Raw genomic sequence first — 16473 nt, forward strand, 5'->3', positions numbered from 1 at the left:
AAAAAATCAATATCCTTATTGCTAACTAACAATTCAATAACTAAATTTATTTTAGTGTTCATTAATTCCATTTTGATTTCACTGTTACATATTGTATTATATATAAGTAAATTTAATATGTTTTTTTTTATTTTTAGTTTTACATTATTTTTTAATAAATTAATGTTTATGCTTGTTCTAATAAATGCAGAAATATTTCGTTTTCACTTTTTTTTTAGATATTAACTATAATTATTTTATTATATGTCAGCATAGTGTAATTCTATTATCTATTATTTTTTTCTCTTAATTTTTTATCATTAAATTATTTATTTAAACAGTTTGATTTGATTTTTATTTGTGTAGGTATTATATAACTACTTGCTTAGCATAAAATTAAGTTAAATTTGATTTAACTATACTAGTAGTCGTTCGCACTATGCTACCACCCCTACACACGCTTAATTGTATTTGTAATTTATTGAAATTTAAAATTACATCAATGCTTACTATTTTTTGTTAATATTAGTTTAACATTATTATTATTATTAGTTCGGTTTTCATTCAAAATATTTACAAACTATTTTACAATTGAGTTGGCGACTTTCACATTTCGCCTTGTATACACGGATACGTATGTATGTATGTCTACGACGGTACATAATTAACGCCGATTTATCGTTTTTAACTCGTATCCTCAGTCGTCTTTTGCATTTTCAAGTCAAGCAAAGAAAATGCCGCCTTAAATGCCTGTGGAGCGCACTGTCGTCTGCCAACAGCAGCTTTTTCCTTTCAAATGTATTTTAAATTCCTTGCAAGTGTTTTTTTTTAACAGCATTCTCTTTCAGTTCCTTTGCTTGATTGTTTCTTTGATTTTATGCTGAGCTAATGAGCACAAGCCGAAACTTCACTCACACGTTGACAAACGATGTAGTTGTATACATTTCCTTTGCTTTGACCTTAATTACCACATACGGTTCGTAGCGAACACATACGAACGAGCACATACTCGCACATTACCGTAAGGAGCTACGAAGGCGCGCCCACAAGCATCTGGTGGAAGAGATCTAGTAGCAAAGACATATTTTGTTGAGTTGCCTTTAAATCGAGTGAAATTTTTGATGTAGGCTTGTGTGTTTGCTAGTTGCTGCGACTTGTACGTACGCATCGCCCACGATCTGCGGATGTCTGTTGCATTGCCTTATTTTATAACGCCACGTTGCCCTCCTCTTCATCCTCGTCCTCCTCATCTTCATCTTCTTCTTCAATTACCGCGGCTGTCGTTTTTGTCAACATGCCCGAATTGCTACCCACAACCATGCCCGTCGATACGGCCAGCATATTGGGTGTCGTGCTCGCCTTTATAGCCGCTGCAGCTGAAGTTATAGCTACTTCGTTTGTCGCCACTACGCGCGTTAGCTTCGTGCGGTCGTGATGCACATACATTGCGGCGAGCGCATTGAAACGCGGCCCCCAACCCGTCAAATAGTTGTAGTCTTGATTCTCATCGTCGGTGCCTGCAAGGAAATATGAGTAAGTACGTGGCGCGACAAAATATATATAGATTTGTTGTTTTATTGCTTTTAATTGCAATAACAACATTAGCAAAAATTACAGTGCATGAATGAAGTGGTGGCGACGGTCGTCGGAGTGTGCCGGTACGCACCTGAGGCCAAGGAGCTCAGCGACTCGGCTATGCTACCGCTGCCCTCGAAGGTGAAGTTGCGCAGGTCGTCGAACGGTGGCGCATTCGGGTCCTTGTCGAAGCGTTTCTTGCGCTCCTCCATCAGGAAACCGACATTCACTTCTTGGCCGGGCAAAAGTGTCATAACGGGATCTGTTAATTACAGACAGTAACGGTAATGTATTAGTATTGATCCAAAATTGAGTTATGTAATGGCACATATTTTCGTATACATAAACAAAAATACCTATATACTAGATTAACTTATTCTATCATTGCGTAATCCGATAATATTTTACGTGCTCTTATTTTAACTGCATCTGTGGCGTGGTTGCAAGCACATTTACTCATAACTACAATGATACAGTGTATTGAATTTCCTGCCACAATCTCTACTCACATATTATTGGCATCTTGCAGGTGGCAATATCTGGTGGCATATTACCGCCGGCACCAATGGGTATTTGCAGTGGTGTTATGTCGAATGCTGTCATGTCGTCTTCGCCGCCTCCTTCATCGTCATAACTGATAACAGTCTCACGTACGTCCTTTTCCGGGCCGGCACGTTTCTTCTTCGTTGTCTTGCGTTTGCGGTTATACAGCACGAACAGCAGTGAAAGTACTGCAAGAAACAAAAAGCGGAGAAACATGTTCAGTGAGTGCAGTTTGCTCAACAATTCAAAAGTTTGTGTGTGCTGCTAGGTAAGTGCTTTTGTGAATTGGTTTAAAAGATTTAAGTGATTTGGAAATGTACGTTTCTATATTTTTTTGATGAACTATTATTGCATATAAATATTCTAAACTGCAACCGATTTGTGGATTCCGTAGTGAAAAAAGAGAGGAACAAATCATTCATACGTGTAATAAAGCCAGATAGTTAAATGGTTATACCACTCGTATGTAAAGTTAGTTAGATTTTGTGGCAGAGTAATACAAGTATATTCGGAAATTTTTCGCCTACACAAGCTACTCAGTTACTAGTGAACATTTTATTTAAGAAATTCTTTAAGTTTTAAGACAAAGAGTGAGTATTTTGGGAGAACAGCGGACATTAAGTCAAATTATCTTAATTGGCTGGCCAGTTGTCTCCGAGCACCTAGAGTGTCAGGACAGACATTTTCGCGCGACATGTTTCTGTGAGTGGTGCAAGCTGAAAATGCTTGCTATAGCGACGTTTGGTAAGATCAAGCAGGCTTACCCAGATGTTTCTTTAGCAAGAAGTGGTGTGTTTCGGTGGCACCAGGCCTTTTTGGAGGGCCGGGAAGAGGTCGCTGATGAAGACCGTGCTGGGAGACCTGCGTCTTCGACAACCACCGACAATGTGACTCGTGTGAACAAAGTTTCGAACTCAGACCGTCGACTAAGTATTCGTTTAATTGCCCAAATGTTAAATTTTAAAATCTGTGGTTCATGAAATTGTGACGCAGCACTTGAACATACGTAAGGTGGGCGCGAAGATGGTCCCAAAAGTGCTCACTGACGACCAGAAATTGCGGCGAGTGAAAGTGTGCCAAGAAAATTTGAACATGTGTGAAAGTGACCCCCAATTTTTGAGTAACGAATTTACAGATGACAAGTCATCTGTGTCGAAATTCCTTGCCTAAGAAGGCCGATGAAAGGCAAGCACTTTGAGATGACAGAGGGAATCCAAGCAGCTTGCACCTCGACTCTCGAGGTTGGAGAATGCCTTGAAAATCGTGCTGGCAGCGCTGCATCGACGCAGAAGTAGCCTATTTTGAAAGTTTTGAAAGAATTGCAACGATTGGTTCAATAAATATTTTCAAATCGACTCAGTCCTATTACTTTTCGGACAAATCCAATATACTATAAATGGATCTCCCTATTTCGAGGCTCCATACCCTCTGTCTACTTCTCAGATGGTTCACCTATTGAATCCAGTTTTTGATGACTCGTTCGAGCATTCTGACTGATAACTGGCGAATGACACGCGTGACGTTTTGCTCCATGGCCTGAATCGAAGCGGGATTCTCCGCATAGACTTTAGACTATACATATTCTCTTAGTAAAAGTCTAACAGTGTGATATCACACGATCTTGGAGGCCAATCGACTGGCCCAAAAGCGCGAACGGCGCCGAATAGATTTTCCACGACCTTCGTGTACACTCTTAGCTACGGCTGCTATATTTTCTTCAATGCTCGACGAAGTCTACTTAGACAAATATTATCATATAATGAATACTGGACATTTTTTTTCATTCTGCGAGATTTGTTAATGCGATTTGGCATAGATTAAAGTGTAAAGCAGTGGTGATATTTCTGAAGCAATTGTTCTAATCGAATTACTACAGCGTATAGCTGCCACACAAACTGACCAAGGCTTGATAATTAGACATACAAATAGTTTTCCTTTGATATTTAAATTAAATATAACCTCAATTATCTGATTTCGCAAATTAAAATGTTTCTCTAAGCCCACAAAAAAAAATTACACCGTTTCCCCTTGGGTTTCTGCTTTTATTGAATTCTAAAAAAAGTGATACTGCAAACTAGGGCTGCGTTCAAGGCTACACTTAACAATTTGAAGTAGGTAGCCGCGATGAAGGTGAAGTTTGCAGTTGTGAACAATAGAACTGAGTTAAAAAAGCAGTGTTGCATTTCGGTCTTTGCTACAGTGATTAATGGTTAAATAAAAAGAAAAAGCTCATTGATTAATTGCTAAAAACGCGTTTCAAATATTTGACAAAGCTTAAATTTTTGAAAGTTAGAATAACAAAGTTTTCGAAACTTTAATTCACTAGCAAGAATAATTTGCCCTCCACAAAATAGTTTTTGGCTTGTAAAAATTTTCAATCTTTTATAATTTAGCTCTACACGTTATATTCAATGACAGTGGAAAAAATTATAGTATAATTATAGTAGTATTATTTTCTAATAGAAATACAACTTTTTTAAGTTTCTTATTAAACTTAATATTTTCCCACTTAAAACGTAACAGAACACAATCTCTGTCAGTCAATCTTTCGTTAAATCTTGAACTTGTGAGAATTGATAGGCGAATATCAAAAACAAAGAATCCCAAATAAAAGTCGTCAAACTTTTCATGAAATTGTTGTTGCCTTACGCTAAAACTTAACTGACAAATAAAATCAAATGTGCCCACTCTAAATGAAAGCATTATTTCTCTTGTATAAAACATAATCACTTTTATCGTAAGTTTCTTGCTCTTTGTATTAAGCTTAAGTTATCGGTGGTTCTCTAAATTTATACAGACAGAAAGCTATTGATTAGCAACCTACGTACTTGCATTGGCAGTCTATTGTGTAAAACTTTAGACTAAGGCTTTTGTTCGAACTTAACTTCCCACATGCAATTAGTTGCCAAAAGTCGCCTCCGCCATTTAAGCGTTTGTTGCCACCTGCGTGTCGTGAAACTTTTCTTCTCACAGTGTAATTATGTATGTAAGTGGAGCTTTATTAAGCGGTAAGGGTGGTTATTTTTCCAGTAGTACTTAAAAGTGTTTATAAGGAGCTTACAAAATAAGTCAGGGACAGCAAAAATTTGCGCAGCAGAGAGAGAGAGTGACTAAATATTAGAGGAAGGAAGTTGTTGGAGAAAATGCATATATTCGTGGGGAAGGATGCACGAAATGGAGTTGCTTCCTTTCACTTCTAAGCTTCTTCCGCTACTTACTACATGTGTACATACAAGCGTATATCAGTACTTATGTGTACATGCAGCTGTGTGGCTTCAACACTTACTTGGTCAAAGTCAGAAACTTTACCGTTTGTCATTTTCCAGATTGTCTGCTGCAACTTGATTTTGTTGCAAGTCGCTAGATGCCCCTTTCTCACTTTCTCTTCGAAATATATGCGAAGGTTGGTTAAAGTTTCAAGTTGCATTTTTGCTTGAAGTAGCGGACTGGGCACTCAATGGTGATATAAAGTTTTGCAAGAGGGTTGTATAGTTTGGTCAGTTTGTGACGCCAGCAAATAAACACAATGTGACAAGGATAATTTAATTTTCGAATTTGCTTAAAACATTTCTTACCACAAAATACAACTGTTTGAAAACAACTTATTAGTAACTGTTGTAGCATAAATTAATCACGAGAAGCACATGAGAGAATATTTGCAAAATTGGAGATTAAAACAATATATTGTTTCTCATCATGGAAAAATGGACCAAATATACTGCAACAGACTGTGTTGTTGAAGAAATCTTCTACTTACTGGCATGTCTATTAACTTCATTCAGAAGAGGAAAGAAAGAACTTAGTATTATTCAGGGCACTTTTTTTCAAGGTATCAAGTTTATACAATTGGTGGATGATGAAGCGTTTTTTCAGGCGGTCGAGACAGTATATGTATATTCTTTCAAGGTTCTCAAAATTATTGTTCTTCCAGGACTGAAAAGGTGGAAAAAATATAGCAATGTTATAAATGCAGCGAGTTTTTATCATTAGGTCTCATTTCAGAGTAAAATGGTCAAGCATTTTCTACCTTCACTTTCAACCAAACAATCAAAATAAAAAGTACTAGAAATATCAAAATGTTCATATCGTCACCTAAACTCCAAAATAACGTAACCACATTTACGGAACTTTGCGGGAAAAGAATGAAACATGATATAAAATGGAACTTGACCAAGTGTAGTGAACCATAATCTATAAAACACGAAATTTCAAATTATTGATTCTAAGTTGTTTTGTAATTTAGGTCACAATATATGTATGTATGCATATTGAATATTCATGAAATTTGGCATAGCTTGTTTTTCCCGATTTGGACTTTATTCAAGTTGTAGTGATGAGTTAATTGAATGCTGGTATAATGATTCACCAGAGATTTATTTCAGATAGCAGGTAATTCATAACAAAGTAATTAATTATTTTGATTGAAGAATTTGTACAGTTATTGCTTTTTTCGAACGTCGGTTTTGATTGGACACATTTGAGTGTCTCGAAAACGTTTACCACGTAAGGTAATGAATAACGGGATACAAATCCTTGATTTCAAATAGAAAGATCAACGATTGAAAGCGTGTAAAGTAGCTGAGTTGGTAGGCAACCCCGAACTTTTGTGTTCTTTCAATGCCGAATTACAGAAAAAATGATGCAAAAGCAACGACATACAACTCAAGCCTACTTCCCATATATAACCATTTAAAGTACCATCCTATTCTTTTTTTTTATTTTACAGCAATAAAACTTTTACTAAATATTGCTTTTATTTAACCAATTATACATCCGAGAATTGTTAAAATTCACTTTATAAGCCCCGAGATACCAAAATGCGGATTCTTTGACTGATTTTTACCGAAAATATCATTGAATTCGCGTGATAGAGTATTTAAATTCAGTGAGAATAGTTTTATGATAACAGCAACTTCTTATATTTATTGTAACTTTTTACCGAAAATAACAGTAAATCAGGTAGTTTAGTGAAAGAGTTCACCATCTTTTTTTAGAAATACAACCAATGTTATAATTTACTGTTTCCTATATTGACTCTAACCCATTTATGTTGGTCAATATATGAGATATATTTCTGTTTTCATAAACGTAATGGGGGTTAGTGGTGAATATGAATTAAATTTATTTTTAATATTGTTATTTCCGTTTAAAGCGTTGATTTGTTCCCCATATGCCAAATACGTTAAATTTAAACTCTCTGGTTAATACCAATATCTCGGTATGAAGCAAAATATAGTAAAGAGACGAAAAAAGTCTGTGACCCATATTGAATTATAAATGTTAAATTCTTTCAAAACATTTTTTTCCTACACCTGAAATAAAGTTTCTGAAGGGAAGAAAAGAAATACATAACCTCCCCGGGTGGTATTTATACTAATGTGACTAACTGCACTCTCCAGCTAAACTTTGGATTCCAATTAATGATAGAAACTTTGCAATAGTTGGACCAGCTTTTCTTATCGCCTTCGGATATTTGAGTTTTGGTTTTATAACAAAATTTCCGTTCAGCCTTCTGTGTCCAAATCGTGTAGCAAGTAAGTAATTGACGTATTATTTTATCGCGTGTAATCAGCATTAATGTTGATGAAGTCCCATAATTTTGCTTATATTTTTTATTACAGCAGTTGGCTTTGCTTCACTCCAGTTGTATTTGCGTTCAATTTGGAGTTTATTTGTTGTAGTTACTTGTCATCATTTCCTTAATGCAATTGAAATTAGTCTTGTACCTTCTGCAATCACTTTTGGCAGTTAAGCACAGCAATGGCATATATAGTATATTCCTTGCGTGGCAATACATCCTCATTTTGTTGCTTGGCCATTTAATTAGCTTCATTAAGCGCGAATGGTGTTTAGTGTTGTTTGCCGATTCCGCTATCTTCGTGCATCTGGTTTACTTTTCTTATGGATTTATGTATTTGCTTATTGTTGAAGCTTTTTGTGTGTAGTCTCTTTTTTTACATATATTTTTACTTTACTTTTATAACTTTTATGTCAAAAGTCGTCCAATTGCTAGGCGGCACAGTGTTTTCTCGAAATCAAAATATGAACTAATTTCTTTGCACAATTTTGTAGTTGTAATATTAGAATGTTGTGTTTAAATGGCAGAATTGTATCATTATTTATTATATGTTGTCTTAATTACCATCACTTTCCATACTTTTTCTAATCTGTGAACTCATTATTCATACCTTCCTCAAATCGTGTTATTGTAGCGTATTCACCAATATTAATTTTCTAAAAATTGTTTTGAAAATTTTAGATAATTCTATAAATTTCTTAAAATTGTAGGAAATCGTTCGGTTCGATATCGTGAAATATTTTTTAGCACTTTTGGTAAGCACTTTAGTGGCTTGGTGAAGTAAACCGGGCTCACTCTTTCCTTTGCTTTGCTGTTTTGCTCTTTTGAGCTTTTTGTAAAATGGTTGCTGTTCTATTTTTTCCAGAGAAAGCGTATATAGACTAATAAAGTGAATCTTCAAAATCAAATTATCGATTCATTCATCAAAATACATGGAGTTATACTCAGGCTCGTTTAATTCTGAAATCTTTGATATTCCAGTAAGAACAGTTGGTACATTCTACTTATGTTTGGTACTCGCGTATATACATTATATATATGTAAATACCATTCAATTGTTAAATTTATATTAGCTTTAGTATTATTTAATTATTAAATAATATTTAACAAAGAAAATGTCTTTGTTCGTTTTAATAATTTTATTTTTTCATTTCACGCCACTGTTTCGCATGGTCTTTTGTTGACTTCAATTCAGATTGCTTTGGCGGAGTCATATTATTTGATGCCATTTGTTGGCACCACCCCAATGCTTTGTCATTTTATTCCGTGTCGGTTTTTTGCCACCACCGGATAAAAATTGGAGATTTTTCTTTTCCTTAGCACTTCTTTCGTATGATTTGCTCCAACACCATGGATTCTGTAATAGTAGCAACAAAAAGGCATGAAGGCATGGCGGCCTATAATTTATGATGGTAATTTTTTAACATTTTTCCAGCAATTAATTTTATAAACAGAACTCATGCTATTTGCTAGCATAAACCACGTTGATTACTTGTTTTATTTTAACTACAAATTTTACTTAATTCAACTTGGCCAAGAGCGTGGCACGCACGTAGAAAATCGTTAATGACTTTCGCACTTCACATTGGGGACGTGGTACAATACATATTATTTGTCAACCTTCCTTCTTGACTAATGCGAGCCATCGCGTTTGGAGTGAACCCTGTGGTTTGCCTGTAATTGTGCGGATTGGCAATTAAAATACCACCAAGTGTAATTAGCTTAAAACTTTGGAAAATTATGTATTAACGGCAGTCCACGAGTTGTGGTGTAAATGGGGACATAGAAACGTTGCGGTTATGACATATACATATATCTACGTAGTTGTATATGCCAATCATTGACATAATGAGACTCACAATTACCATTCAACTTGTGTAATGTTCCGCCGTCAAATTATTTATTGATTTTCAGGTTCGATCTGATTATTTGAGAATAAGTTTAAACAATTGAGTTAATTAAAATATTTCTAATCATGAATTTTTTTAATTAGATAACTAACCAATTAAAATGTATTGGTTAAGTAGGTAGTTCATTTAATTACATCTAATGTAATCATTTATATGAACTTGTTAGTATCAAATAAAAATAAATAGTAGTTTTTTAAACGAGTAACTGTAAAAATTAATGTCAGCAATTTACATAGAATCAATAGGACATCTGATAAAAAATATAAATGATACTTGTACACATTTTTTAGGACTCATAGCTACGGCTAGTGCAAAACATGTACACGAAGTAGCGTATGTTACTGAAAGGCATGTTTTTAACCCCGCAGTGTTTCTGGTCATTATATGCTTGAGTATAATACATATAGTTTCAATCAGTGGCTATTCGTTTAAAACATTTTTAATTTAGGTAAATAAAACAAGTTATGAAGAGCTCAATTCGGGTATAACCGAAAATTTCATACTCTTGCAACTTGCAAGAATTAGAGCCAGGGAAGTATCTTCAGGTGCATAAGGCTTGTTAGTTATATTGAGTCTAGGCAGAGTTTTCACCGGATTTTATTTATTCTACGCAAATATGTGCACCGTTATAAGAAAAACACGCTCTCCCAATTTTATTAAGATAACTTACATAATGGCTGAGGTATGCGATATAAAGTCATCCGGAAGTTCGAAGATCTTTTTATTAGGTTTATGGGGGCTAAAAGTAGTATTGGCCCGATTCATCCATTTTTGACACACTATAATATAACTATAACTATAAGAACTCGACCCACATACACAGTGCCTAGGGCTTTGAGCAGTTTTGGTTCGACTTAGTAAATTTTTAGTCATAAGGTGGCGCATAATTTGTATAATGGAAAGTGAAAGTTTCAAATGGAGTTTAAAAATATGTTATATGCGAAATAGACATTGCCGTAGTCTCGTAATAAATTTGGTTCAAATCGGTCGGACGGGTCTCGAGATTGTCCAATTTTAACCCCGGCTTCTTTAAAGCTCTCTCATAGCATTTTTGTGGTAAAATTTAATGTGTTTGGCGTATCATGTTATTGATTTATCGCGCTTTTAGTAGATAATTTAATCGTGCCATTATATGGGGAGTGACCTGGTTATCATCTGGTTTTATCCCACTCTTCACACTGACTGTAGGGGTGTTTATAATATTGGTAGTCGAAAAAGTCTTTTCGCATTTCTAATCAAATTTTTACTTATTTTTTAATATTAATAATAAAAAATAGTTAAATAAACAAATAGTATATGTACCATTTTGGTCGACCACTTTTTGCCACTTTTCCGCTAGAGACATTATTCCATCATTGTAAAACTTTTTTTTCTACTTCCCCGAATTTAATTTTTTTTGTTAAATGAAGCTGAAAATATCACCTTTCAAATACTATGACACAATGCGATTGGTAGCACTGGAGATATACGACTGCAACGACATCTATTGAGAAAGTACGAAAAGACTTTTTAGACGACCCAATATTTGCGCTAAGCGAATTTGGTTGTTGTAGCTTTAGTGGTTCAGGAGACATGTATATTAAACTTATTAGAGGCCCTGACCACGATACTTTAAAAAAAAATTTTTTCGTATGTAATCAATGAATATGAATGGATCTGCGCCCATAATCGAGCGGAAGTAATTAAAGATATAGAAAATCAAAATCCTTGTCTGTGTAATAAATTTACCGAGAGTGACTGCATACTTTATGAGAAAAATACTTTGTTACCAACTACAGCCATGCTCTAACTTGAGTAAAAATTGAGATAACTTAATAAAACTTGGCATGCGGTTTTCTTGGTACAAAAAAAAATCGAGTTCGTAGATGAGCGTAATCGAAAACCTATAAAGTACCATAACCCTTCCCTCTAATATGTTTAATGTGTGTATCTCCTAATCAAATGAAATATCATATCTTGGGACCCGATCTACCGATTTCGATAAACTTTAGTACGAGGTATTATTCTTCCATTCGTATGTCACACGGACATTAACCACGCCTACTTCTCATATAGCATAATTTTTAATTCAACTTGACTCGTTCAGTTTTGAGGACAGAAATCAAGAAGTGATTAAATGGCTATACCATTGCAACGTATGAAAAATTACTCGACCTACAAGCGGTCGCTTTTTAGAACGCTGCAATCTAAAAAGTATTAAAGATACTACCTAAGATTGCGAACACGTCTGTTTAATACGGCAATCCAACGTAGAAAAGGACTTTTACAGCGATAATTAAAGAAAATAATAGAAGTGAGGAATGCTAGGCAATTGAGGAACACTTTGCATAAGATGCACCGTGTAAAATGAAATATCAATTTTAAAATAAATCTTAGACATACTTAATATAAGGATTTTCGAACTCCGGTGTGACTTTGCACCGCATATGTCGGCCAATATGTGAGTTATGCCAATGAAAATAAGATACCGTGTTTTATTCATAACAGTGTATCTTTTTGCCTAAAATAGATAAATTTGAGCGGAAACTTGGCCTAAGCCCTATATAATCAATATCAGGATTTTAGAACATCCGGCTTATTTTACTTGCAAGTTGCAAGAGTAGCCGTTCCTTACTTGTTTTCAAATATTTTTTTAATTGAAATTGATTAATTAAAAATCTACTCACTTAATATGATAACGAGACATATGAAGATTGCTCCCAGTGCACCCATGCTCAGCTTGAGACGTTGACTTTCTTGCATCAATTCACAGTTTTCGCCCCAATATCCTTCAGCGCAGATACAGCGATAACGGAGGCGTGGTTCGAGATTTATACATGTTGCGCCATTCAGACAAGGCAAGTCGAGACATTCGTTACGATCCACGCAGCCTTTCGTGTCAGCGGACATGATGCGCCCTTCACTGCAACTATATATTGGAAATAAAATCAGAAAGAGTTGCTAATTAAATTTCAGTTTAAGAATAATATTGAATATATAAAGTAAGAACTGTAGTTCGGAACCAGTTCTAAGCTTGATTAGAAAAAACCGGTGCAAACTAAAACCGAAGACATATATTCTTCTTTGCTGCTATTTTTGGTGCGAAAACATTTTTTGAATAATTGCTGTCCAATTTTTTTGGAGAATCTTCAACTTCATATGTGAGGCGTAAGGATATTTATTGTTATCTTTCTCTTTAAACAAAATTATCAGATTTGCCAATTGAGTAAGCAACCAAGTGATTGTGTAGTCAATTTTACATTTAATGCCTCATTGGTTAGTCATTCGTGTAATTTGCTTACCGAGAAGAATACCTAAGTAGATGATTTGGACACAATGTTTCGGCTTATTCATAACTATTTGTCGATCTAATAAAGTGCGGAAAGCACTTTGTACAACCAACTCCTGCACTTATCTTTGCAAATATCAACATATATTTATATATAAACGTTTCGTCTAACGGTGTATAGTTATGTCATGAATAAATTTACATGCTAACGGACGTTTTCATACTTACGTGCATTCGTATTCATTCCACAGGTCGACACAATCAAACGGATCCGGACAGATTACATTAGAACACGGTCGATTTGATGGGCAGTTACGCTCCAGATTGCGCGCCATCGTCGCCTGACCCCATTGTGTGCCATTTATTGAAGGTGGCAGCGGCAAGTGTTTGCCATCCAATCTAACAAGGTAGCAAAGAGAGTAATAGACAAGTAGAGAAATATGTTTAACAAATATTTTAAAGCAAGAAATTAAGGAAAAAAAATGTTTGCTTTGAGTAATGAAAGAAAATACTTAACACGAAGTAGATGAAGCACCCAACGGTACAAACATACTTCAACTTCTACTAGGCAACAATGTTCACCCCACAAATTTAATGGACATATCATGTACACTCACCTAATATCGTCCAGGCAACTTCTTTGAAAATCCGATTGAACTTCGAATGTTTTCAAGCCGGTATACTCCGCTTTGCCGCCCGCATACACGCCCTCCTGTTTGTCAATGGAGAGCCACTGATGACCAGCAAAATTATAAGTTTCGTTGTAACGTCGACCCTCGCCACCATCTAGTTCCAGCATTGCTGCCGAGCCATAGCGATTAAAACGCACCACATGCCATTGACCATCGTTGACAGCGATGGCATTCAATTGTAAACGTTTTTCCTCGGCGCGCAAGGAGTTTAGGTTGAATCGCAGCTGCAGGTGGCCGCGACTGAGTTCGAGTATTGCATATTCACGTTGATGCTGATCGCTAACTCTGAATAGTTCGCCTTGTTGCTCACGCGTGCGGAAGCGCAATTGTAGCTGCGTGCTGAAACGATCCGGCTCGAAGCTCAGTGCAAATTTGACATAACTCTGCGGTTTAAATGTGGTAGGTATGGTGGGAAAATTACAGGATAGGCCCGTCCAGCCGGGTCGACAGTAGCATTTGGCTTGTACTAGGCTGGCCACACAGTTTCCTTGTTCCCAACAGCGCGCTGTGTGTTCGGTTTTCAAACAGACTTCGTCCGTTTGCGGACAGGCAGGATAGCTGTTGCGTGCCAGCGCCGGAAATGCTAGATCGTAGTGTTCCGAATTGTGTATAAGATTGCGTATGCAGCCGTCGAAGCCTTTCGACGTAAATGCATACTGCCAGTGATATAGTGTTTGATCGAAGTGTTGTCGATAGATGCCGCCAAGTTGCAGAGGTACATTTAGATTCAGTGCTTCGCTAAAGGGTGGTATTAGGCCACGTGCCTGGCAGGAATTGTCATCGAACTCGGGCGCTGAGCCATCCTCCATTTCAAATACTTCAGCACTGCGGCAGAAATCGATCACCATACGCACGTTTTCGCTATCCCAAAACACATCTAAACGATGCCAAACGCCATCGTCTAGCATCTTTTTCGTTTTCACTCTCAACTCCAATGTACCCGAGCCAAAGTCGATGAGTAAGCGTGGATAACCCTGTTCCAGCTCAATGGAAATGAAATCGCGCAGCAGGTATTCGTCCTGTTTGGGTGGTACTATTGGTCCATTGTATAGTATAAGACCATCTGCCTCTTTTGTGATAAATTCGAGACTGAGATGCGACTGCTCGCACAATTGTAGTGCTGGATACCAAGCCCAGCCATTGCCTCGAAAACTGCGTGTGGTCTGCTGACAGCGCGGCCCATTATAGCCTACTGGACAGGCGACACACTTGGGCCCACTGCGGGTATCAACGCAACGGCCGCCGTTGTAGCAGTGATGGGTACGACAGGTCTCTTCACGACTGAAAGTGCGCGCCTTACAAACACATTCAGCGCTCGTGTTAAGACGCACTCCAACCAGCGCAGTTTTATTAACACTTACCGTGTACGGCGTACGGTTGTGTATCTCCACATGATTTGTACAGGAACCTTCACAGTGTCGTCGCTCAAACAAGCATTCGTCAATGCCGACCATAGTGATGTTAATACCCACCTCTTTCTCGACCTCTTCGCGATGCATAAGCACCACGCCATTCAGACGCACTGCCTTAAAGTATGGCTGTTGGGTTGGTGAACGCGCCGCAAAATGTACGTCCGTCACAAGCGGATGCTCCGACTTCAACTGCACACTAAATATGTCGACATAATCACGATCCGTGTATAGCAATTCTGCTAGTTTCTCGCGAAACCGCTCAAGTTTGGACCGTTGCAGTTTATGCTGTGTATAGTCCCACACGCGTACGAAGCCCTCATCACTTATACCAGCCAAGCGCATAGACCCCGCCTGTTGGACTGCCTCATGTGTGATATCACGCACTATCACAGTCATGTTCGCCGGCACATCCACCTGTCCCTGTTCTCGATCGTAAACTTTGAAACGCAGTTGATAGCGACCACGACGCGTGCCCGCGCGCATCATAACGATGCCCGTGTCCGTATCCAATTTGAAGCGCTGATGTTCCTGCGCTTCCCAGTAGTACTTCTTGTCTGGCACATCCCAATCGTCTAGGTCGTGTACGTATACGCGCCCTATTTGCGTGTCATGCGATTGTCCTTGGTAATTGTAGACAACAACTTCCTTGCTGCCCGGCAGCATTTTATTATCATTCACATCGCCAATAATGACAGTTAGAGTGCTGGTACCCGTCATGGGTGGTGTACCGTTGTCCTTAATCTCAATTGGTATGAGGTAGGATTTTTGCTGTTCCCGATCAAAGGGCCGTAATGACGAAACAATTGCTATGCCATTGCCATTGTCGCCGCCTGCGGGTGTTTTTCAGCGAAGGGTTGGAAGGCGCGAAGTTGGGAGCGCGATGGCGCAAATTGGTTTTTGTACGGGTAGCCATGGTTAATTTGGTTGATTGTCAACATATTTAAGTGGATTTGCGTTGAGTGGCGCATTCGTTTAGTTTGGTTGAATTGTTTGTTGATTTTCCAGTCGTTGTTGAGGATATTCGATCGTTGTTGTTGTTCGGTTGAATGAAAAGTAATTTGTGGAGAAAGGGATATGTAAATATAAATATATTTAGGTCGGTACAATCAACTTAAGTAAACGCCTAAAGCGGAGTATTCTATCTGGCGCTGAAGCGATTGTGATATAATTACCCTAATTACGCGAATTCAAGGGGAAATAAAAAGTTGCAGCTATGAGCGGTTTCACTTTCATTAGTATAGGCATACTACAGAAACAGTATTTGATATTATGTTATATTTATTTTATTCTGAAGTTTAAAAATTCTTGAATAGTTTGGAACAGATTAACATACAAAATTCTGAAGACTTTTTCCTAACTCTACAAAAGTTGAGAAAAAGGTAGATATAATATTTTACTTTAGGCAAAGACATGGAATAATATACCGTAAATTTAATATCGGAATCCACACAAAAAGTAAGGTTTATCGACTGATCGAACTTAATAACTTTTTTCCATTGGAAAACCACTGTCCTCA

The 16473-nt window shown here is 37.1% G+C and overlaps 1 protein-coding gene across 4 annotated transcripts in view; it reads right to left on the minus strand.

Annotated features, from left to right (window-relative positions):
- Positions 1–282: 282 nt before the first annotated feature.
- LOC120768428 (putative neural-cadherin 2) overlaps positions 283–16473 on the minus strand; it is a 572777-nt gene continuing 556586 nt past the window's right edge. For 2 of the 4 annotated variants that reach the window (XM_040095110.1, XM_040095112.1), the window contains 6 exons: positions 13471–15787; positions 13082–13252; positions 12252–12493; positions 2064–2285; positions 1646–1816; positions 283–1496 (listed from right to left, as the gene is read on the minus strand). In XM_040095110.1, coding sequence (XP_039951044.1) covers positions 1186–1496; positions 1646–1816; positions 2064–2285; positions 12252–12493; positions 13082–13252; positions 13471–15787 — 3434 coding nt within the window. In that variant the 3' untranslated portion in view covers positions 283–1185. Of the gene's footprint in view, positions 1497–1594; positions 1817–2063; positions 2286–12251; positions 12494–13081; positions 13253–13470; positions 15788–16473 lie in introns of all 4 variants that reach the window. The other 2 variants (XM_040095108.1, XM_040095111.1) reach the window with 1 other exon arrangement.

The sequence above is a fragment of the Bactrocera tryoni genome, chromosome 2 (assembly GCF_016617805.1).
Source record: "Bactrocera tryoni isolate S06 chromosome 2, CSIRO_BtryS06_freeze2, whole genome shotgun sequence".
Classification (NCBI taxonomy): Eukaryota; Metazoa; Arthropoda; class Insecta; order Diptera; family Tephritidae; genus Bactrocera; species Bactrocera tryoni.